This window comes from Pristiophorus japonicus, chromosome 3, assembly GCF_044704955.1.
Source record: "Pristiophorus japonicus isolate sPriJap1 chromosome 3, sPriJap1.hap1, whole genome shotgun sequence".
NCBI classification, from domain to species: domain Eukaryota; kingdom Metazoa; phylum Chordata; class Chondrichthyes; family Pristiophoridae; genus Pristiophorus; species Pristiophorus japonicus.
Genome location: NC_091979.1, coordinates 91,382,297 through 91,407,286, shown reverse-complemented (window position 1 = coordinate 91,407,286; position 24,990 = coordinate 91,382,297). Strand labels below are relative to the sequence as shown.

General features: G+C 46.9%; 1 protein-coding gene across 1 annotated transcript in view; it reads right to left on the bottom strand.

The window, feature by feature from the left end:
• The window catches only part of LOC139254114 (adenylate cyclase type 10-like), a 238,749-nt gene that overhangs the window by 129,980 nt on the left and 83,779 nt on the right, over positions 1-24,990 (bottom strand). Inside the window, exons 9-11 of the mRNA XM_070873646.1 lie at positions 19,383-19,501; positions 19,193-19,269; positions 5,470-5,659 (exon numbers count right to left, since the gene is read on the bottom strand). Coding sequence (XP_070729747.1) covers positions 5,470-5,659; positions 19,193-19,269; positions 19,383-19,501 — 386 coding nt within the window. The remainder of the gene's footprint in view (positions 1-5,469; positions 5,660-19,192; positions 19,270-19,382; positions 19,502-24,990) is intronic.

Below are 24,990 nucleotides of genomic sequence, written 5' to 3'. Positions count from 1 at the left end.
CCCAGACCATGGTCAAGGATCCATGTCGACTATGTGGGCCCGTTTCTCGGTAAAATGTTCCTGGTGGTGGTGGATGCTTTTTCAAAATGGATTGAATGTGAAATAACATCGGGAAGCACCACCAGCGCCACCATTGAAAGGCTGAGGGCCATGTTTGCCACCCACGGCCTGCCTGACATACTGGTCAGTGACAACGGGCCATGTTTCACCAGAGCCGAATTTAAAGAATTCATGACCCGCAATGGGATCACACATGTCACCTCAGCCCTGTTTAAACCAGCCTCCAATGGGCAGACAGAGTGGGCAGTACAAACAATCAAACAGAGCCTCAAACGAGTCACAGAAGGCTCACTCCAAACCCGCCTGTCCCGAGTACTGCTCAGCTACCGCACGAGACCCCACTCGCTCACAGGGGTGCCCCCGGCTGAGCTACTCATGAAAAGGACACTAAAAACCAGACTCTCACTGGTTCACCCCAACCTGCATGATCAGGTAGAGAGCAGGCGGCAGCAACAAAATGTAAACGATGGTCGCGCCACTGTGTCACGGGAAATTGATCTGAATGACCCTGTTTATGTGCTAAACTATGGACATGGTCCCAAGTGGATCGCGGGCACGGTGATAGCTAAAGAAGGGAGTAGGGTGTTTGTAGTCAAACTAGACAATGGACAAATTTTCAGAAAACACCTGGACCAAACGAGGCTGCGGTTCACAGACTGCCCTGAACAACCCACAGCAGACACCACCTTTTTCGAGCCCACAGCACACATCCCAAGGATCAATGACACCATCCCAGACCAGGAAATCGAATCCATGACGCCCAACAGTCCAGCAAGGCCAGGCTCACCCAGCAGCCCTGCAGGGCCAACAACACGCCAGCCCAGCGAGGGCACAGCCAACACACAAGAACAGACATTTGTACCGAGGCAGTCCACCAGGGAAAGAAAGGCTCCCGACCGCCTCACCTTGTAAATAGTTTTCACTTTGACTTTGGGAGGGAGTGATGGTGTGTATCTGTAAAGCATGCACTCCCATGTTCCGCCACCAGGGAGCGCATCCCCTGAAGTCCCAAGGGATCCCAGCATAAGCCGGCCCCTAAGGCATGTTCCTCACTCTGGAGTGTCTTAATAAAGACTGAGGTCACTGTTACTTTAACCTCCCTGTGTGCAGTCTCATCTGTGTTAGGAACACAACAAAGAGGACATCGACAGGTTAGTGAAATGGGCATACACATGGCAGATGAAATTTAACGCAGAGAGGTGTGAAGTGATTTATTTTGGGATGAAGAATGAGGAGAGGCAATATAAATTTTAAAGGGAGTACCAGAATGGAGAGACCTGGAAGTGTGCATACACAAGTCTTTGAAGGTTGCGGGACAAGTTCAGAAGGTTGTTAAAAAAGCATTTTGGATCCTTGGCTTTATTAATAGAGGCATAGAGTACAAAAGCAAGAAAGTTATGCTCAACCTTTATAAAGCACTAGCTATGCCCCAGGTGGAAGAATACTGTGGCCAATTCTGGAAACCACATTTTAGGAAAGATGTCAAGGCCGTAGAGAGGATGCAGAGGAGATTTGCTAGAATAGTACCAGGGATGAAAGACTTCAGTTATGTGGAGAGACCAGAGACACTCCTTAGAGCAGAGAACATTAAGGGGAGATTTGATAGAGGTGTTCAAAATCATGAAGGGTTTTAATAGAGTAAAATAAGGAGAAACTGTTTCCATTGGTAGACTGGCCGATAACCAGTGGACAAAGATTTATGGCAATTGGCAAAAGAACCAGAGACGACATGAAGAAAATGTTTTTTTATGCAGCACGTTATGATGATCTGGAATGTACTGCCTGAAATGATAAAAAGAAAAGAATGAAAGACTTGGATTCATATAAAGCCTTTCACGACCACCGGACATCTCAAAGTGCTTTACAGCCAATGAAGTACTTTTGGAGTGCAGTCACTGTTGTAATGTGGGCAATGTGGCAGCCAATTTGCGCACAAGCAAGCTCCCACAAACAGCAACGTGATAATGACCAGAAAATCTGTTTTTGTTATGTTGATTGAGGGATAAATATTGGCCAGACACTGGGGATAACTCTGAAATAGTGCTGTGGGATCTTTTAAGTCCACTTGGTTTAATGACTCAGCATTGCACTGAAGTATCAGCCTAGATGTGCTTAAGTCCCTGGGACTTGAACCCATAACCTTCTGATTCATAGGCGAGAGTGCTACCCACTGACCCTATGCTGACACTATGAGAAGCAGATTCAATAATAGGGTTGAATTCGCGCTCCCCACCAGTGCGTACGAGATGCGCATGCACCCGTGCAAGTTCCGGGTTTAGGCATGCAAATTCTCTTGACAGATTGCACACCTCTGAACCTAAAGGGCCTCCGCAGGCAAAGAGTTGGGTTATTCGCCCAACTCCTGCCCAGCGACTGTTCTTCAAATTCTTACAACTGATAAAAGAAGGCCTTATGCATGCTTTTATCAGCGTATTACTTTTAAAGCACATAATTTTTCAATAATTTAAACATTTAAAATCCTATTTAATAAGGTACGTTTGTTTTTAGACCCTTTAAAATGTAAATTTATTTTTCAAAAAATTATATTTTTGTTTCAAATAATTAATTAAATTCCATTTTAATTAATTTTAACTGTGATTTAAAAAAAATTTATCTTAAGTGCTTGTGTGTTTTGAGGGGTATTCCCTTTCATACTTATGGTGAATCACCTTAAGTATGAATGGGAATATCCCATCTCTGATAGGTTGGGCCTGCCCACGTGATCCCAGTGATGCATACGAAGCGCATATGCAGCTGGGATATGTGGGCCTCTGCACAGGCCTACGTGTAGAAGCCCAGGACCAGAAGTCTCCAAAATTCCAGGAACAACAGGTACTTTCGTTTAAAAAAAACTGCGGTCATCTGCCCATGGGAAGCCTCCGACCGCAAATTCTGGGCCAATAACTTTCGAAAGGGAATTGGATATATACGAAAGGGGGGAAATTTGTAAGGCAATGGGGAAAGAGCAGGGGTGTCGGACTAATTGGATAACTCTTTCAAAGAGCTGGCACAGGATGATGGCTGATTGGCCTCCTACTCTGCAGTATCATTCTATGGTTCTATTGACAGTCCTTGCTACCATCCATCACCACTCGGCTAACCCTACATTAAAGAACATTGAAGCCATTCAGTCATCTTCTATATCAATGACATACTGACAATGCACATTTAGAAGCTGCAGACCAAAGTGCTAAATGTGATTAAGGTGATGAATTCAATACTAAACCCAACCCGCCTTCAATTCATTTCTCATGCAAGTGTCAACCCATGTTCCCTTTCTCATCAGAAATCTGGTGGAACATTGCTCATGATATTAGGACAGGTGACTAAAAGCTTGGTCAAAGAGATAGATTTTAAGGAGGTTCTTAAAGGAAGAGAGAGAGGTGGAGATGCAGAGTAGTTTAGGGAGAGAATTCCTGATCTTAGATGAATGAAGGAATGGTGGCCAATAATGGGAAGAATGGAGTGAGAGAAGCACAATTGACCAAAGTTGGAAGAACGCAAAGTTTTCAGAGGTTTGTAGGCCTAAAAGAGGTTACAGAGATGGGTAGGGGCGAGGCCGTGGAGTGATTCCAACACAAGGATGAAAATTTTAAAATTGAGGTGTTGGTCGAACGGGAGCCAATGTAGAGAGCAAGCACCGGGATGATGAGTGCACCGGATTTTGTGCGAGTTAGGAGAGTTTGGGTAAGCTCAGGTTTATGGAAGGTGGAAGATTGGAGGCATTGGAATAGCCAAGTCTGGAGGTTTTGGCGGCGAATGGGCCGAGGCAGGGCAGAGCCAGGCGATATTCGAGGTAAAAGTAAGCAGTCTTGGTGATGCAGATGATATGCTATCCAGAGCTTAGCTCAGGATTAAATCAGATGCTGAGGTTGCAAACAGTCTGGTTCAGAGTTGTCTAGAACTGACTTAACATAATTGCAATATTTACAAATCACTGTAAAACGTTTGCCTTGTGCATTTATTTATCACCAAGAGCGGTAATTTCAATGTTTTTCTCAAGGTTTGCAGCAGAATTTTGTGTAAACAATATATTGTATTTCTTTGGAAAAATAGCAAAGACAGCTATTATTCTATATATACCTTACAGTTCCTCCAAATATTTCATTTAACTTTTTAAGGCCCCAAGTTTCCACATGATTTGCTCCTGATTTTTAGGAGCAACTGGTGGAGAACGGAGTATCTTAGAAATCGGAATTCTCTACATTTAAGTTTTCTGCAGTTCTAGTCAGGTAGAACAGTTTCACTTTCGAACAGAATTTTTTTTTCAAAAGGGGGCGTGTCCGGCCACTGACGCCTGATTTGAAAGTTTCCACAGTGAAAACGTACTCCAAACTAACTTAGAATGGAGCAAGTGAAGATTTTTGTAGGCCTGAAAAAACCTTGTTTACACATTAAAAAAACAGGCGCAGGTTACAAATTAGGCGTCGGGAACAAGGTGGTGGGGGAGGGGGGGGAAGGGAAGTCATTAAATTCTACAATAAATCCTTAGTTATACTTATACAAATATTATACAAATAATTCCAACCTGAATAAAAATTTATAAGCAAAGAAAAGATTAAATAAACCATGTTCCTACCTGTGTGAAAGTGCTTCTGGCAGGCCTTTCAGGCAGCGGTTTGCCGTCGGGACCGACCGACGGCAGGGGGAGGGAGGGAGAAAGCTGCAAGAAGCCTTAGTGCTTGAGGCAGCCGTTTGCCGTCAGGCCCGACCGATGGCAAGGCGGGGGAGGGAGGGAGAAAGCTGCAAGAAGCCTCAGTGCTGATCATGGAAGGGCAATGTGGTTTTATTAAAAATGTTAAAAATTGAACAGCTACAAAGAATTTGAATAGTCTCAAACAAGTGCATGTGTCCCGTTTATCACAGTCTATCTTTAATTACAGAATGCACTCCCTCACCCTCACACACAGAAATATCACGAAAATTAAAATGCAAGCCTTTGCAAGGGTTCAATAAACACATTTTCACTTTTTCTGCAGCACTTTTTAAAATGGCCGAGTGCCAATGTTTACTTCAGACTGCGCATGCGCGAACGCTCCAACGCGCACATGCAGCGTTGCCGGCACAAAAAAAACTCATTTAAATTGTACCCGCCCCCTCCTACTTACAAAATCGGCACGAGTGGTAGGCTCTGCCCCCTGTGCGCCACGCCAAGCAGACATCGAGCTGCAAAGTGCTCGAGAATAGCGCGTTTTTTTTCAGGCGCCGTTTTCGGCGCGAAAAACGGGCGCCCAGCTCGGAGGGGCGCCTGTTTTGCCGCGTGTGGAAACTTGGGGCCTAAATACTTATATAGCACTAAGCTTAAGCCATTAATCTTTCGGTTCTTGAGACAATTAAGCTCATAAGAATAGTAAAATAGTTTCTTAAGACTATAGACTTTCACACTGCAATCCAGAAATTGTTACTTACTTCTGATGTTTTTTGGACAGGTACTGGTAAATGGTACCTGGGTTTGCCACACCTTTCATAGTTCGTTTAGGAAGTTCAATAAAGTAGGAAGCTGGCATCTTGGCGTGATAGTGTGTCTCATCATCACAGGAAACCATCCCAGGATAGGTCATCATCAGTCGTGCTGCCAAGTTAACTTTCCGACCAATTACTTTTCAATGACATTAGAAAGAGTGTAAAACAATTATTATTGTATCTTATAGTATATTTAATACATTTGCATGTTCTGATTTATCACTTTGCTTTCATTTGTGATCTCCACTGAGATATATACTGCTGTATGCATAAAATAATTTGGGTGCATAAAGTTATTTGAGGGAAGGTTTACTTTTGAAAATGAATATCTGGGTCAAAAATGTTTCTAAAATTAAGAGGGGAACCAATTTTTAAAGTTACTCTTGTGCTCATGGCTCGAACGTAATTCCAAAAGCAGAATTGAAACTTGTTGTCATATTCACTGCCATGTACAGGATAGATTGGCCAGGTTAATAATTAACTCTTAATCATGTAGATTTCCCAATAAAGAATGTATTATATCTCACCAAGCTCACCCTTCAGTTCCAAAGGCAGAAAATAACACATTGAAGACCATTGATTTAAGGAAAGAAATGACTTGGTCAAACTTATTCACAATTGTAATAAAGGAAAGTTAAAAGTCACAGCAATATACTAAAAGTAAAATAACCAGATATGTACAATAAATAATTGTTACACAATAAAAACATCTAAAGTGCTTATAGTCCTTTCCAGCAGTTTCTAAGTAATCCTCTTCTCTGATAGTAAGTTGCATGTGATGAGACATGAATTGGTAGAATAGACTGGCGAGTGATACTTAAAGGGTTTAGAGATCACATGGATGAACTTCAACAATTGTACATCCCTGTCTGGAGTAAAAATAAAACGGGAAAGATGGCTCAACCGTGGCTAACAAGGGAAATTAAGGATAGTGTTAAATCCAAGGAAGAGGCAGAAAAAGCAGCAAACCTGAGGACTGGGAGAATTTTGTAATACAGCAGAGGAGGACAAAGGGTTGAATTAGGAGGGGGACAATAGAGTATGAGAGGAAGCATGCTGGGAACATAAAAACTGACTGCAAAAGCTTCTATAGATATGTGAAGAGAAAATGATTAGCGAAAACAAACGTAGGTCCCTTGCAGTCAGATTCAGGTGAATTTATAATGGGGAACAAAGAAATGGCGGACCAGTTAAACAAATACTTTGGTTCTGTCTTCACGAAGTAAGACACAAATAACCTTCTGGAAATACTAGGGGACCGAGTGTCTAGTAAGAAGGAGGAACTGAAGGAAATCCTTATTAGGCGGTAAATTGTATTAGGGAAATTGATGGGATTGACGGCCGATAAATCTCCGGGGCCTGATAGTCTGCATCCCAGAGTACTTAAGGAAGTGGCCCGAGAAATAGTGTAAGCATTGGTGATCATTTTCCAACAGTCCATCGACTCTGGATCAGTTCCTATGGACTGGAGGGTAGCTAATGTAACACCACTTTTTAAGAAAGAAGGGAGAGAGAAACTGGGTAATTATAGACTGGTTAGCCTGACATCAGTAGTGGGGAAAATGTTGGAATCAATTGTTAAAGATAAAATAGCAGCACATTTGGAAAGCAGTGATGGGATCGGTCCAAGTCAGCATGGATTTATGAAAGGGGAATCCTGCTTGACAAATCTTCTAGAATTTTTTGAGGATGTAACTAGTAGAGTGGACAAGGGAGAACCAGTGGATGTGGTGTATTTGGACTTTCAAAAGGCTTTTGATAAGATCCCACACAAGAGATTGGTGTGCAAAATTAAAGCACATGGTATTGGGGGTAATGTACTGACATGGATAGAGAATTGATTGGCAGACAGGAAGCAGAGAGTCGGGATAAACGGGTCCTTTTCAGAATGGTAGGCAGTGACTAGTGGGGTGCTGCAGGGCTCAGTGCTGGGATCCCAGCTATTTACAATATACATTAATGATTTGGATGAGAGAATTGAGTGTAATATCTCCAAATTTGCAGATGACACTAAGCTGGGTGGCAGTGTGAGCTGTGAGGAGGACGCTAAAAGGCTGCAGGGTGACTTGGACAGGTTAGGTGAGTGGGCAAACGCGTGGCAGATGCAGTATAATGTGGATAAATGTGAGGTTATCCACTTTGGCGGCAAAAACACGAAGGCAGAATATTATCTGAATGGTGGCAGATTAAGGAAAGGGGAGGTGCAACGAGACCTGGGTGTCATGGTACATCAGTCATTGAAAATTGGCATGCAGGTACAGCAGGCAGTGAAGAAGGCAAGTAGTATGTTGATCTTCATAGCTAGGGGGCTTGAGTATAGGAGCAGGGAGGTCTTACTGCAGTTGTACAGGGCCTTAATGAGGCCTCGCCCGGAATATTGTGTTCAGTTTTGGTCTCCTAATCAGGAAGGATGTTCTTGCTATTGAGGGAGTGCAGCGAAGGTTCACCAGACTGATTCCCGGTATGGCAGGACTGACATATGAGGAGAGACTGGATCGACTGGGCCTGTATTCACTGGAGTTTAGAAGGATGAGAAGGGATCTCATAGAAACAGATAAAATTCTGACAGGACTGGACAGGTTAGGTGCAGGAAGAATGTTCCCGATATTGGGGAAATCCAGAACCAGGGGACATAGTATAAGGATAAGGGATAAGCCATTTAGGACTGAGATGAGGTGAAACTTCTTCACTCAGAGAGTTGTTAACCTGTGGAATTCCCTACCACAGAGAGTTGTTGATGCCAGTTCATTGGATATATTCAAGAGGGAGTTAGATATGGCCCTAATGGCTAAAGGGATCAAGGGGTATGGAGAGAAACCAGGAAAGGGGTACTGAGGTGATTGATCAGCCATGATCTTATTGAATAGTGGTGCAGGCTCGAAGGGCCGAATAGCCTACTCCTGCACCTATTTTCTGTGTTTCTATGAATGTTGCCTCACAAAGCCCCTCTTTGTCCTTTCGCCTGCAGAGGTGCAGAAAAGCAGAAAATTTCAAGCCCCAGGAAAATCCATGACTTTTATAAACGTCTTTTCCTTTGATGAGAAAACATATGCTTTCAAGATTGTTCTTGGAAAACATAGATCACAGTAAACAGTGTGTTATTAATCTCGAGGCCGAAATTGTCCCTTCCAATAAGGCCTCTGGCCACCTGAAAGCAGCAGCCACAGGGCGGCACGGAACGGCCATTAAGTCTCTGCGGAGGGGCCGCCATTTTGGAAATTGCCCTTCCTCAGTTTTGGAGCGGTGCCTGGGACCGCTCCGGCCGTTTTCCCGCTGCGGCAAGCACACGCCGACCCCTTACTGACTGGCCCTTTCTCGGTATTGCCCATGGGAGCATCCACACTGCCGATTGGTGCCCCCAACAGCATTTGCTGTCGGTACATTTTCTGTGCCATGGCGACACGGCCGCCCTTAGAGGGGAGGGCTCACTGCCTCGGCCGTCATGTTATTTTTTTTATCGGCCGACTGCCAGGTTGGTCCAACAATTATGGCTGCGGGTTCAGCCAAGCCGCCAACAGGCAGCCTGGCACCCCTTCTTGGGTGCCACGCCACTGACCTGGCCGAAACCCTTCCTGGTAGCCCGGTGTTTGTCACTAAAGTGGCTGCAGAGTTCGCAGCAGCCCTCTCCTTTAACTGAAGGGGAGAGACGTTGTGACGCGCCAGAGTGATGACGTCATCAGCACGGCGCCGATGACTGACTGCCTCAGCTACTCTGCCCCACCGCCACTTTCACCCCGGTAGTGATGGACACTCCGCCCCCTTGATGAAGCCACTTCCACCCCGCTCCAAAGAAATGCCCGAAGTGTTGAATTTCGATGGTCAATGCATGTGGTGGCCAGAACACATCGAAATCTGTAGATGCACCTCGTTTCAGCAGTGGGCAATTACGGCCCCCTCATCTATGGCATTGAAGTATTAGATTGTTATAATCCGATACCTGCTTTATACCCGTGCCAGAGCTTTCAATTTCGGATTACAAAGGAAAATTGGGTGGGTTGTGCCATGTGTGTAACCTTCACATAACTGTAACCTTTATGTAACAACACTGTACACTGTATACACCCGAGTAATGCACACCTTGACCACAGTGGGTGAACTTGTGGGAGACACACCTCACCTGGTCATCCAGGTATATAAAGGGAGGTTCCACGCAGGGTCAGCACTTCTTGGTCCTGGGAATAAAGGTTCAGGTCACGTGGTGACCTTGTCTGCAGTACATGCCTCATGTGATTCTACTGTAAGGTGTAAGGACACTACATTTGGCGATGAGAAATGGGAATCAACGACCCACGAGGATGGCCACCGGTAGCACAGAGGAACGGTACTGTGTTGGTGAGGACTGGGATGATTTCGTTGAGAGGCTCCAGCAGAGCTTTGTCACAAAGGACTGGCTGGGAGAGGAAGCGGCTGGCAAACGGAGGGCACATCTACTGACCAACTGTGGATCCAAGATGTGTGTGCTGATGAAAGACCTGCTCGCACCCGAAAAGCCGGCGGACAAGTCCTTTGAAGAGCTCAGCACTCTGATCGGTGAGCACCTCAAACCGGTGAGCAATCTACACATGGCCCGGCACCGGTTCTATATACACCAGAGCCGGTAGGGACAAAGCATATCGGACTTTGTTGTGGACCTTCGGCGTTTGGCCAGCCTCTAAGTTCACAGACGCCTGCAGGGGGGAGATGTTAAGGGATTTCTTCATTGAGGGCAATGGTCGTGCCGGGATTTTCAAGAAGTTTATTGAGACCAAGGACTTGACTTTGAAAAGGGCAACGCTGATAGCTCAGACCTTCATGGCAGGGGAAGAGGAGACCTGGTTCCAACGTGGCGATGGACCAGGGAGTTAACATTGTAAATGAGACACATCGGAGTTGCGGTCATTTCTGGAACTATTGAACTACTTAGGGAACTTATTGCCGAACTTAAGCACATTGTTGGAGCCGCTGCACGTGCTCCTGCGTAAGGGTTGTGAATGGTTTTGGGGGGACTGTCAAGAACGGGCTTTCAATCGGGTGCGGAATCTGCTTTGTTCTAACAAGCTGTTGACCTTGTACAACCCCTGTAAGAAACTGGTTTTAACGTGTGATGCATCATCCTATCGGGTTGGGTGCGTGTTGCAGCAGAGTAATGATGATGGCCAACTCCAACCTGTGGCTTATGCCTTCAGGTCCCTCTCCCAGGCAGACCGGGGATATGGGATGGTTGAAAAGGAAGCACTCGCATGTGTCTACGAGGTGAAAAAGATGCACCAGTACCTTTTCGGCAGAAGGTTCGAGTTAGAAACGGACCACAAACCGTTAACATCCCTGTTGTCCGACAGCAAGGCTGTCAATGCCAATGCGTCAGCTCGCATACAGCGGTGGGCCCTCACGCTAGCTGCGTATGACTACACCATACGGCACCGGCTAGGCACCGAAAATTGCGCTGACACGCTCAGCAGGCTCCCACTGGCGACCACCGAGGGGGCATCGGAACAAAGCACAGAGATGGTCATGGCCGTTGAGGCTTTCGACACCGCAGGCTCCCCCATCACAGCCCGCCAGATCAAAATCTGGACCAACAGAGATACCCTCCTATCCCTGATAAAGAAATATGTCCTGACTGGGGATTGGGCGCCAGCACACGGAGCGTGTCCCGAGGAGGTCAGGCTGTTTCACACAAGGATGGACGAGCTCTCCGTCCAAGCTGACTGCATGCTAAGGGGCAGCCGGGTAGTCATGCCCCAGAAAGGAAGGGAAGCATTCATCAGGGAACTCCACAGCGAGCACCCAGGCATCCTGTTAATGAAGGCCATTGCCTGGTCACATGTATGGTGGCCGGGAATTGACTCAGACCTGGAACACTGGGTTCGCAGGTGCATGACGTGTTCTCAGCTGGGAAATGCCACCAGAGAGGCCCCACTCAGCCCGTGGCCCTGGCCCACCAGGCCATGGTCATGTAGTTGATGCATACTCGAAATGGATTGAGTGCATCATACTGAATTCGTGCACGACATCCACCATCGTGGAAAGTCTGCGTACGGTCTTTGCGACCCACGACTTGCCAGACATCCTGGTTAACGATAATGACCCGTGTTTCACTAGCTATGAATTCCAGGAGTTTATGTCGGGTAATGGTATCAAACACGTCAGGACAGCACCGTTCAAGCCGGCTTCCAATGGCCAGCTGGAACGTGCGATTCAAATCATAAAATAGGGCATGCTCCGGATTCAAGGACCCTCCCTTCAGTACCGCCTATCACGCCTCCTGCTGGCCGATATGTCCCGCCCGCATTCGCTCACGGGAGTCCCGCCCGTGGAACTATTCATGAAATGCACGCTTAAAACGCGGCTGTCCCTCATTCACCCAGACCTGTCAGACATTGTTGAGGGCAAGCGCCAGTCTCAAATCGAGTGCCATGATCGCAACTCAGTGGGGAGATGCATAGAAATTGATGACCCTGTATTTGTTCTCAATCATGCTTTGGGACCCAAATGCCTTGAGGGTACTGTAATTGGCAAAGAAGGGAATAGGGTCATAGTGGTCAGACTTAACAATGGGCAGATATGCTGCAAACATCTGGCCCAAGTAAAGAAAAGGTTCAGCATGGACACTGAGGAACCTGAGGAAGATCATGAGATGTCACCCACACCACTGCCAGTGAATGAGCAACAAGGACATTCACCAGCATGCACAGCCCCTGCGGCCAGCCCGGACAGGCCGGAATCACCTCAGGCGACAGAGACGCATGCCAACTGCGGCGCTCCACGAGAGAGCATCAACCGCCTAAAGGACTCAATCTTTGACCCAAAGACGTTAGGGGGAGGTGATGTCATGTTTGAAACTTTCACATAACTGTAACCTTTATGTAACAGCACTGTACACTGTATACACCTGAGTAATGCACAACTTGACCACAGGGGGTGAACTTGTGGGAGACACTCCTCACCTGGTCATCCAGGTATATAAAGGGAGGTCCCACGCAGGGTCAGCACTTCTTGGTCCTGGGAATAAAGGTTCAAGTCATGCCTTGTCTGCAGTACATGCCTCGTGTGATTCTATAGTAAGGTGTAAGGACACTACAGGTTGTATAATAGGCAGCCAATCCAATATCGCCCATTTTACAAATTGCTTTATTTGAAAGTTATGTCTCATGGAGTTGATTTTAATCTTTTGAGCAGCTGTCTGGAAAACCACCCATTCCAGTAGTGAACAGACAGGAGCCATTTTGAGGGCCGGATCTCAGTTAAATATCAGCAGTGAGCTGCCTGCACCAAATGGTCATCCAAATGCAGCTCAAGAGATTCAGGCCCGGCTGGATTGCAAGGATGGCAGCAAGGTGAGTCTCATAAAGTGTCACAATCGCGTGGGGAGCGGCGAGGAGATTGGGGTGGTTGTGGCCCAGATTATATTTCGAGAGGATTGGAGGAGCACTCCTGCTTTTCCTGGTCCCACAACAATAATTTTAAAAACTATCCTTTCAGGGCCTATTCAACCGTACCGCCAATGAAATTAGTTGGAGAGCGCACAGCGCACTCTTCGATCTATAAATGACAATGTACATCATAAGACTCTGATTTGCAGATTAAGAGAGGCCTACTGCATGAAATAAGCAGAAACTTCGGCTGCCCAGTGTTAGTCCCCTGTAAAAGTGTCAAAGGCAAAGCGTAGTGGAAAGTTAAGTCTACTGACCCCATTATGAGGCCGTTGATGTTGTGTATCTGTAAAGCATGCACTCCAGTTATTGTGTTCCTAACACAGATGAGACTGCACACAGGGAGGTTAAAGTACCAGTAACCTCAGTCTTTATTAAGACACTCCAGAGTGAGGAACAGGCCTTAGGAACCGACTTATATACAGTGCTCCCAAGGGATGCTGGAATCTCTTGGGACTTCAGGGGATGCGCCCCCTGGTGGCGGAACATGGGAGTGCATGCTTTACAGATACACAACATCACTCTCCCCCAATGTCAAAGTAAAAACTATTTACAAGGTGGGGCAGTCGGGAGCCTTTCTTTCCCTGGTGGGCCGCCTCGGTATAAATGTCTGTTCTTGTGTGTTGGCTGTGCCCTCGCTGGGGTGGCGTGTTATTGGCCCTGTAGGGCTGCTGGGTGAGCCTGGCCTGGGCTTGGCTGTTGGGCGTGATGGGTTCAATTTCCGGGTCCGGGGTGGTGTCGTTGATCCTTTGGGTGTGTGTTATGGGCTTGAAAAAGGTGGTGTCTGCTGTGGGTTGTTCAGGGCAGTCTGTGAACCGCAGCCTCATTTGGTCCAGGTGTTTTCTGCAAATTTTTCCATTGTCTAGTTTGACTACAAACACCCTACTCCCTTCTTTAGCTATCACCGTGCCCGCGACCATGTCCATAGTTTAGCACATACACAGGGTCATTCAGATCAATTTCCCATGACACAGTGGTGCAAACATCGTCTACATTTTGTTGCTGCTGCCTGCTCTCTACCTGATCATGCAGGTTGGGGTGAACCAGCGAGATTCTGGTTTTAAGTGTCCTTTTCATGAGTAGCTCAGCCGGGGGCACCCCTGTGAGCGAGTGGGGTCTCATGCGGTAGCGGAGCAGTACTCGGGACAGGCGGGTTTGGAGTGAGCCTTCTGTGACTCATTTGAGCCTCTGTTTGATTGTTTGTACTGCCTGCTCTGCCTGCCCATTGGAGGCTGGTTTAAACGGAGCTGAGGTGACATGTTTGATCCCATTGTGGGTCATGAATTCTTTAAATTCGGCACTGGTGAAACATGGCCCGTTGTCACTGACCAGTATGTCAGGCAGGCCGTGGGTGGCAAACATCGCCCTTAGGCTTTCAATGGTGGCAGTGGCGGTGCTTCCCGGTGTTATTTCACATTCAATCTATTTTGAAAAAGCATCCAATCCCACCAGGAATATTTTACTGAGAAACGGGCCACATTGTTGACATGGATCCTCGACCATGGTCTGGAGGGCCAGGACCACAAACTTAGTGGTGCCTCTCTGGGCACGTTGCTCAACTGAGCACACACGCTGCATTGTCGTACACAGGACTCTCAGTCAGAGTCAATACCGGGCCTCCACACATGGGATCTGGCTATCGCTTTCATCATTACTATACCCGGGTATGTGCTGTGGAGATCCAAGATGAACGTCTCCCTGCCCTTTTTGGGTAGCACTAGGCGGTTACCCCACAACACGCAGTCTGCCTGAATGGACAGCTCGTCCTTTCGCCGCTGCAACAGCTTGATTAGCTCTTTCATTTCAAGCGGGATGCTGGCCCAGCTCCCATGCAGTACACAGTTTTTTACTTGGGACAGCAGAGGATCTTGGCTGGTACAAGTCCTAATCTGACAGGCCGTGACAGGTGATTTATCATTTTCAAACGCTTCCATGACCATCAACAAGTCTGCGGGCTGCGCCACCATCAACAAGTTTGCAGGCTGCGCCATTTCCACCCCCGTGCTGGGCAATGGTAGCCGACTGAGAGCATCCGCACAGTTTTCTGTGCCTGCCCTGTGGCGGATGGTATAGTTATACGCTGATAGCGCGAGTGCCCACCTTTGTATGCAGGCTGAGGCATTAGTATTATCCCCTTGTTTTCAGCGAACAGGGATGTGAGGGGCTTGTGATCGGTTTCCAGCTCAAATTTGAGGCCAAACAGGTACTGATGCATTATCTTTACCCCCAACACACACGCTAATGCCTCGTTCTCAATCATGCTATAGGCCCTCTCGGCGTTAGACAAGGTCCTGGAGGCATAGGCGACAGGTTGCAACTTCCCCGCAACGTTAGCTTGTTGTAATACACACTCGCCTCCGTACGACGACGCATCACATGCTAGCACAAATCTCTAACACGGGTTATACAATACAAGCAACTTGTTGGAGCATAAAATGTTTCTGGCTTTCTCAAAAGCAATTACTTGTTTTTTTTCCCCATACCCAGTTCTCACCTTTACGCAATAACACGTGTCGGGGCTCTAAGAGGGTGCTTAACCCGGTCGGAAGTTACCAAAATAGTTGAGGAGTCCCAGGAACGATCGCAGCTACGTGATGTTCTGTGGCCTGGGCGCGTTCTGATAGCCTCTGTCTTGGCATCTGTGGGCCGAATGCCGTCCGCCGCGATCTTTTTAAAACTCCACTTCTGTTCCATGAAGACGCATTTCGACCTCTTCAGCTGCAGCCCTACACGATCCAGTCGCTGGAGGACCTCCTCCAGGTTTTGTAGATGCTCGACGGTGTCCCAACCCATGACCAATATGTCGTCCTGAAAAACCACTGTGCGTGGTACCGATTTGAGTAGGCCCTCCATGTTTCTCTGGAAGATCGCTGCAGCCGACCAAATTCCAAACGGACAGATGAACAGTCCCTTGTGTGTGTTGATGCAGGTGAGGCCCAGCTCCTGTGTCATGTCGGCCGAAGTCAGGTCGAGCTTGGTGAACGTCTTGCCTCCTGCCAGCGTCGCAAATAGGTCGTCTGCCTTAGGTAGTGGGTATTGGTCCTGTAGCGAGAAACGATTAATAGTTACTTTATAATCGCCGCAAATCCTGACCGTGACATCACTTTTGAGTACTGGAACAATCAGGCTGGCCCACTCGCTGAATTCCACTGGGGAGATGATGCCCTCACGTTGCAGCCTGTCCATCTCAATTTCCACTCTCTCGCTCATCATGTGAGGTACCGCTCGCGCCTTGTGGTGAATGGGTCGTGCCTCTCGGACCAAGTCGATCCACACCTTCGCCCTGGAAAAGTTTCCAATGCCTGCATCAAAAAGGGAAGGAAATTTGTTAAGAACCTGGGTACATGAGGCCTCATCGATATGTGATAGCGCTCGGATGTCATCCCAATTCCAGCGGATTTTGCCCAGCCAGCTCCTTCCAAGCAGTGTGGGGCCATCGCCCGGGACAATCCAGAGTGGCAGTTCATGCACCGTGCCCTCGTAGGTGACCTTGACCATGGCGCTGCCCAGGACAGTGATAAGCTCTTTGGTGTACGTTCTCAGTTTCGTGTGTATGGGGCTCAGGGTTGGTCTGAGTGCCTTGTTACACCACAGTCTCAAACATCTTTTTACTCATGATGGATTGGCTAGCGCCAGTGTCCAGTTGCATGGCTACGGGTAAGCCATTCAATTTTACATTTAGCATTATAGGTGGACATTTCAACGAAAATGTGTGCACCCCATGTACTTCAGCATCTGCCTCCTCTCTCTGAGGCTCAAAATTGCTTTGATCCACCACGGGCCTATCTTCGTCTGCCACGTGGTGGTTAGCAGGTTTTGCAGAGCTTGCAGCTTGTCTGCAAGCTCGTTGGAGGTGCCCCATTGTTCCACAGCTCTTGCAAACATATCCTTTGAAGCGGCATGTTTAGGCTGAATGGAAGCCTCCACAATGCCAACAAGGTCTGAATTGTCTTGCATTCATCCTTTGTTGCGGACTTTGAGTCATCTGGGTCAGCTGAGGCCTGCTGGCAGTTGCAGACTCGTGGTTTCTGCCCTGTACATTTCTGCTCGCAAACACAATTCCAGTTAATTTACAAACATTGCTAGCACTTGTATGCTGAGATATTTGTTTGGTGTTGTCACTGGTGGATATAAACGCCTGTGCTATCGCAATGGCCTTACTCGGGTCGATGTCTCTACTGTCAAAAGTTTTCGTAGGATGGTCTCGTGGCAAATGCCCTGTACAAAAAAGTCTCTGAACATTTTCTCCAGGTAGCCATCAAACTCACATTGTCCCGCAAGTTGCCTGAGCTCGCGACGTAGCTCGCCACTTCCTGACCTTCAGATCACTGGCACGTGTAGAACCGATACCTCTCCATCAGCACGCTCTCCCTCGGGTTAAGATGCTCCTGAGCCAGTGTACTAAGCTCCTCATAAGACTTATCTATGGGTTTCACTGGAGGCAGAAGATTCTTCATGAGGCTGTAGGTCTGTGCCCCGCAGACTGTGAGGAGGACCGCTCTCCTTTTTGCAGCGCTTCCTTCTCCGTCCAGCTCGTTGGCTACAAAGTACTGGTCAAGCCGTTCGACATAGGCTTCCCAGTCCTCACCCTCTGAGAACTTCTCCAGGATGCCCACAGTTTGCTGCATCTTTGCATTGGATTCGTATACTCATCACCAGTTATTGTGTTCCTAACAGAGGAGACTGCACACAGGGAGGATAAAGTAACAGTGACCTCAGTCTTTATTAAGACACTCCAGAGTGAGGAACAGGTCTTAGGGGCCGGTTTATATACAGTGCTCCCAAGGGATGCTTGGATCCCTTGGGACTTCAGGGGATGCGCTCCCTGGTGGCGGAACATGGGAGTGCATGCTTTACAGATACACAACAGTTACCACCCCATTAACACTGACCGGCAAATTAAAATTGTCCCCCATTTCTGTCCCATCATGTCAGGAAGCATGCAAGAAACAGCTTCAATTAGAACAAAGCTAGTTCACTCAGTGTGAGACAAACAATATTTAATTGGCATACAACAACTGAACAAAGAAATTTCTCACACAAAACCCAGACCATTTTTAAGTAATGCCGCACACTGAATACCGAGAATCATATAAATAGGGAGAAATTGGACTCCTTTGTGCCTCCTGTTAGCACCCCGTTATTGCCCCCCAGAAGCGCTAACAGCTTGCTGACCGGACGCGGCAAAATTACCGACACTCGCGAACTTGCATGGTGGAGAAACGCTGGTATTAAAACTTACCGCCTCGATCTCCTGCGTCCCGGAGATCATGACAATATACGGGGCACAGTGCCCCGTTATCGTCCCAGATGTAAAATTCGCTGCCGCCACCTGCAGCAACACCAGCCACCAACAACGGCAGTTGCAAGAGGCGTTGTCACCTCGATTATTCGCTTGGGGAGCATTAATTAAAGGTAGTGGTGGTCAGGTAGGCCAAAAATTTTATTATCATCCCAGTGTGTTGTTTTTGGATTTTTTTTCAGGCCTGCTCTCTCCTGGAGTGCTTGGGGCTGCTCTGCCGTATGGTGGGTGCTGTCGACGACCATTCCCAGCCTTAGGCTTCACTGACCGCAGCATTGGCCCTTCCCTTTATGGAACCGGCAGCACTGCACGGAACATTGTGCAGCGTCTGCTACTATCGCACCTCTTGCCATCCCGCGCCCCGTTTGTGCTCTAAACAAAGTGGTTGCACTTGATTTTGGAACGCTGAACCAGAAGTTCTTGTCGGAATTATTTGTGTAGTGCCTGCCGATACTTTTGTGCTCCTGCAAAAGTTATCGCCCCAAACTGGGAGCTACGCAATTTCTAGTCCAAAGAAACCTCAGTAAAATCTTTAAGCATCCTTTTCATTATTAGTGTTCTATATCAGCTGCTTTTATATTTAGATATAAACATAAATCATATAATGATTTAAAAGTGAGGTACTAATCTAAATTCAGCTTTTTCTTACAAAATTCATGTTTCAATCAAGTACATTTCTAGTAGCAAGAATGTTTTAGGTCATCGCCAATTTAAAGCTGAGCAAGTTGCTGTGTTTTCCCAGTATCTTCTGCTTTTATTTCTAATTTCCAGCATCTGCCGTTTTTCCTTTTATCCCACAATGAAGAGACCCAGTTAACCATAAAAAACTGTGAATTCTTCACTAATTTGTTTTACATTTAAAATTGGCATTATGTTACTTAAAACAGAAAATTAAACACAAAACCTACCAACATGGTTTAGTTAATACAATTTTCTAAATGACTTTTCTGTTTACCTGTATATTCATGGCGTAGAGGATGCCCGACTACTCCACAGAATAGAGGACCGCTTGCAACGCCAATAGACGCTACACTGAAAGTACGGGAAAATATAATAGGTAATATTTTGAGTATTACCTTAAAAGTTCTAAATGAATAAATTTTTTATGATCTTTCTGATACAACTAAACAATTTTAAATGCTTACCCGATATATCGAAGTTTTTTACAGAATTCATGAACATTGTGTGAACATTGTAAAGCATTTGCACATTCATCTTCTCCTTTGTCACCAGGAAGACCAAATGCACAAAGAAATGTACATCCCTGGAATGAATAATGTAGATGCCAAATGCATATATGTTACATTTGGATTTAAATACATAATTGTTACAATTAAGCTGAGATGAACAATACACTTGTATTCAAAATGTTGTCTGATCCAAAATGCACAAGTCCCAATAATCTGGATTAGTCTGCTCTATCCCATTAATAAAAAGTACATTTTTAAAAATGATCAACATATAAATTGGTGGTTAAAATACAGTTTCTATCAAAAAAGAACCTACAAAGAGAATAACAAGTTAGTTAGCTTTTGATAGTGTTGGTTGAAGCAGACATTTTGGCCAAGACACGGCAGAACTCCTTTCTCTTTCTCTAATGGTCCAGTTGGCCCACCACAATAGACAGACTGGGTATCTGGGGAGAATTTTAACCCAAACAAACAGGTGGGTTTGGGTCAGGTGGGAAATTAAAGTCTGTATCCCAACCAGAATCCACCTCCAACTTGCCCACTTCTGGTTTTAGCGGAGGTGGGACAGAGGTGGGCAGTCAACCTGCTCCAATTAGGCAGGTTGTCCATTTAATTATTGTAATGAGGCTGCTGTGCCTCAGATTTAACCTCTATTTTAAATTTAACTCTGGCTGGACAGGTTTTGCAGGCCTAGTGAGAACTGCTGGTTCCAGCAGGTAATTGCCTTTATACTTACCTGCTCAATCCAGCATCCCTGCCTAAGCCACCCCCGCGACCGGAGACCCCGCCCCCGCCATGAGGCATCTGATCCCCTCCCCCCCCATGAGGCCTCCTGGCGCCAAATACCCACCCCCACGCTGCTCCTGGCCCCCGACCTGCTGCTCCCAGCCCACCAATGCTCACCTCCCCTCCCCCCACCCCACACCTCCAATGCTCACCCGGACCACCCACTCCCTCTCCCACCTCACTCCTCCAGTTCATCGATGCTCACCCGGGCCTCCGCCCTTTCCCTTGGCCCTCTGATGCTCATCTAGTCCATGCGCCCCTGCCCACCCCCTTTTCTCCGGCCCTCTGACACTCATCTGGCCCACGCCCCCGCTTCTCCGGCCCTCCAATGCTCACCTGTCTCCAGCTCATTTCTCCGACGCTCACCTGGTATCCCCCCTGCTCCTCCGCCCCACCCTGTACTCCTCCAGCCACCCCCTCCCCCCCCATCCCCCACATGATCCTTCCCTCCCTCCTCTCTACCATCTAGTACCGCAGGCCTACCCGTCGGCAGCCAGCCAACCTCTCAATCGGCAGGGCCTGTGGGGAACCCGTTCTTCAGGGATTCCAGGAGCCCCCGCCCCCAACCCGCCTCCCCATTAAAATTCAGGCCTATGTTTAAACTTCTCATCCACAGATAATTCCTTTGGCAATGAAGTACAATGAAGAACTGTTGTGTGATTTTTGGTTATGAGCTCAATTTGTGAGACTTGAATGCACAACCTTCGAACTCAGAAACGATAGTGCTATCAAATGAGCCAAATATTGACTAGCTAATTCATTCTCATTCATCTTTTAGCTTAAAAATCATAGCTCACATCAGTGTTTAGGATTCCTTACTCACCAGTAAAAATAAAGTAAGGATTGATAACTGTAGTGCTAAGTTTTCAGGGTGTGGATATTTACATAAGATCAGTAGGGCAAACTAAATTTACTCATACAATGTAAAGAAAAAACATTTTTAAACATATTTTTAAAACATTTCCATTGCTGGGAAAGCTGCAACATTCACAGTTCTTCATTTGTCACAACTGCAATTTGTGCGTCAGAATGGAGCTGCAATTTTAAGATAATTGTGCAACACATCATATATTCTAAGGGCTAGAACCTCCACTTTTGAGCTTATCGCCCAAAAATGGGCGTTATTTCCGACGGGGCGTTAAAATAGGGTTTTCAGATCGCCGTTTCTCGCCCATTCTCAAAACACCTAGTTTACATTTTTGAAAATGGACGTTGCCGTGAGCGATATCAAATGCTTGTCTGGCTGTTGAGGGAGGCACAAGGGAGATTCACCAGCAGCAAAAAGCCCACTAAGCACCAAGAACATAGTTGGCACCGAGGTTTTGTCCAACAAATAACATATAAAATGGAAGGGATGGAGGAGATACTGGAGCTGGTAGCAAGGATCACTGGTGGCAGAGGGCTCCCAGTGATCCCGGAGCACGGCACTGCACCCCAAGGTGTCGCATCCCCATTGCCAACCACACGAGAGCCAGCAGCAACATCTTGCTTATGGCTTGGAGCACGCTCCCACCTCGGGACCGACCTCTCCCGTATCCATCCAAGCAGCGCTTCGGCCGTCAGCCGCCCCAAATGAGGCATCGCCTGAGGACTTCCTCAGCCAGGCGGCTTGGAGTCAGGAGGGTAAGGGGAAGGGGTAGAGGTGGGGAGGAGAAGTGGGGGGTTGGGGGGGAAGGGTTGGTTTGAACAGAAATACTGATGATTTCAGACTAATGTTCAGTTTAAATGTTTTTTATTTAACAAAACCTTGCAGCACATTGGCTCACATAGCTGCACCATTACACACAAGAACATAAGAATTAGGAACAGGAGTAGGCCATCTAGCCCCTCGAGCCTGCTCTGCCATTCAAAAAGATCATGGCTGATCTGGCCGTGGACTCAGCTCCACTTACCCGCCCGCTCCCCATAACCCTTAATTCCCTTATTGGTTAAAAATCTATCGATCTGTGACTTGAATACATTCAATGAGCTAGCCTCAACTGCTTCCTTGGGCAGAGCATTCCACAGATTCACAACCCTCTGGGAGAAGAAATTCCTTCTCAACTCGGTTTTAAATTGGCTCCCCCGTATTTTGAGGCTGTGCCCCCTAGTTCTAGTCTCCCCGACCAGTGGAAACAACCTCTCTGCCTCTATCTTGTCAATCCCTTTCATTATTTTAAATGTTTCGATAAGATCATCCCTCATCCTTCTGAACTCCAACGAGTAAAGACCCAGTCTACTCAATCTATCATCATAAGGTAACCCCCTCATCTCCAGAATCAGCCTAGTGAATCGTCTCTGTACCCCCTCCAAAGCCAGTATATCCTTCCTTAAGTAAAACTGCACGCAGTACTCCAGGTGCGGCCTCACCAATACCCTATACAGTTGCAGAAGGACCTCCCTGCTTTTGTACTCCATCCCTCTCGCAATGAAGGCCAACATTCCATTTGCCTTCCTGATTACCTGCTGCACCTGCAAACTAACTTTTTGGGATTCATGCACAAGGACCCCCAGGTCCCTCTGCCTCACAGCATGTTGTAATTTCTCCCCATTCAAATAGTATTCCCTTTTTTTGTTTTTTTTCCCAAGGTGGATGACCTCACACTTTCCGACATTGTATTCCATCTGCCAAACCTTAGCCCATTCGCTTAACCTATCTGAATCTCTTTGCAGCCTCTCTGTGTCCTCTACACAACCCGCTTTCCCACTAATCTTTGTGTCATCTGCAAATTTTGTTACACTACACTCTGTCCCCTCTTCCAGGTCATCTATGTATATTGTAAACAGTTGTGGTCCCAGCACCGATCCCTGTGGCACACCACTAACCACCGATTTCCAACCCGAAAAGGACCCATTTATCTCGACTCTCTGATTTCTTTTAGCCAGCCAATTCTCTATCCATGCTAATACATTTCCACTGACCCCGCGTACCTTTATCTTCTGCAGTAACCTTTTGTGTGGCACCTTATCGAATGCCTTTTGGAAATCTAAATACACCACATCCATCGGTACACCTCTATCCACCATGCTCGTTATATCCTCAAAGAATTCCAGTAAATTAGTTAAACATGATTTCCCCTTCATGAATCCATGCTGCGTCTGCTTGATTGCACTATTCCTATCTAGATGTCCCGCTATTTCTTCCTTAATGATAGTTTCAAGCATTTTCCCCATTACAGATGTTCAACTAACCGGCCTATAGTTACCTGCCTTTTGTCTGTCCCCTTTTTTAAACAGAGACGTTACATTAGCTGCTTTCCAATCCGCTGGTACCTCCCCAGATTCCAGAGAATTTTGGTAGATTATAATGAATGCATCTGCTATAACTTCCGCCATCTCTTTTAATACCCTGGGATGCATTTCATCAGGACCAGGGGACTTGTCTACCTTGAGTCCCATTAGCCTGTCCAACACTACCCCCCTAGTGATAGTGATTGTCTCCAGGTCCTCCCTTCCCACATTCCTGTGACCAGCAATTTCTGGCATGGTTTCTGTGTCTTCCACTGTGAAGACCGAAGCAAAATAATTGTTTAAGGTCTCAGCCATTTCCACATTTCCCATTATTAAATCCCCCTTCTCATCTTCTAAGGGACCAACATTTACTTTAGTCACTCTTTTCCGTTTTATATATCTGTAAAAGCTTTTACTATCCGTTTTTATGTTTTGCGCATAATCTATCTTTCCTTTCTTTATTGCTTTCTTAGTCATTCTTTGCTGTCGTTTAAAATTTTCCCAATCTTCTATTTTCTCACTAACCTTGGCCACCTTATATGCATTGGTTTGTAATTTGATACTCTCCTTAATTTCTTTTGTTATCCACGGCTGGTTATCCCTTCTCTTACCGCCCTTCTTTTTCATTGGAATATATTTTTGTTGAGCACTATGAAAGAGCTCCTTAAAAGTCCTCCACTGTTCCTCAATTGTGCCACCGTTTAGTCTGTGTTTCCAGTCTACTTTAGCCAACTCTGCCCTCATCCCACTGTAGTCCCCTTTTGTTTCTGGTGATTCCACGCTGGTGATTCCTTAACATCAAAGGGTATAATCACACTTAACTTCAATCAACTTAAACTTTAACTGTCACCATGCCCACCATTGATGTATGACCTGCACACCCAGCAGTGTGTCAGCCTTGTAAATAACACGACCGTTCTTTCGGGCAAAGCGATCATTGATGAGCTCCTGACGTAAGGCTCTTGCAGCTATCATGCCACCATGGGCCCTTTCATGCGGTCTACGGGGGGGGGGGGCGGGGGCATGATTTCAGCGTCAGCCTGATTGTCTGGCCTGATGTCAGCGTCCGCCTCCTCGTCCTCCTCTTCCTCTTCCTCTCTCATCAGGCAATTCTTGTCCCCTCCTGGTAGCCAAGTTGTGTAGCATGGAGCAGACCATCATGAATTGAGCTGCCTGCTCAGGGTGGTATTGGAGCTCGCCTCCTGAGTGATCCAGGCATCTGAAGCACAGCTTCAGCACTCCAGTGGTTTTCTCCACGATCTTGCGAGTTGCTCTGTGGCTCTCGTTGTATCGCCTCTCGGTCTCAGTGTGGGTGTCATGCAGGGGCGTCATCAGTCAAATGGCGAGGCCATATCCTTTGTCCCCAAGCATCCAGCACCTTGTGGCTCATTGTTAAACAAGTCAGATGCAGTGCTCTCACACAGGATGTGAGCATCATGGATGCTGCCCGAAAATTGAGCATTCACAGCCAGTATAATTTGCTGGTGGTCAACAACCAGCTGGACATTCAGGGAGTGGAATCCCTTGTAGTTCCTGAAAACCTCAGCATTCTGAAAAAATGCCCGCA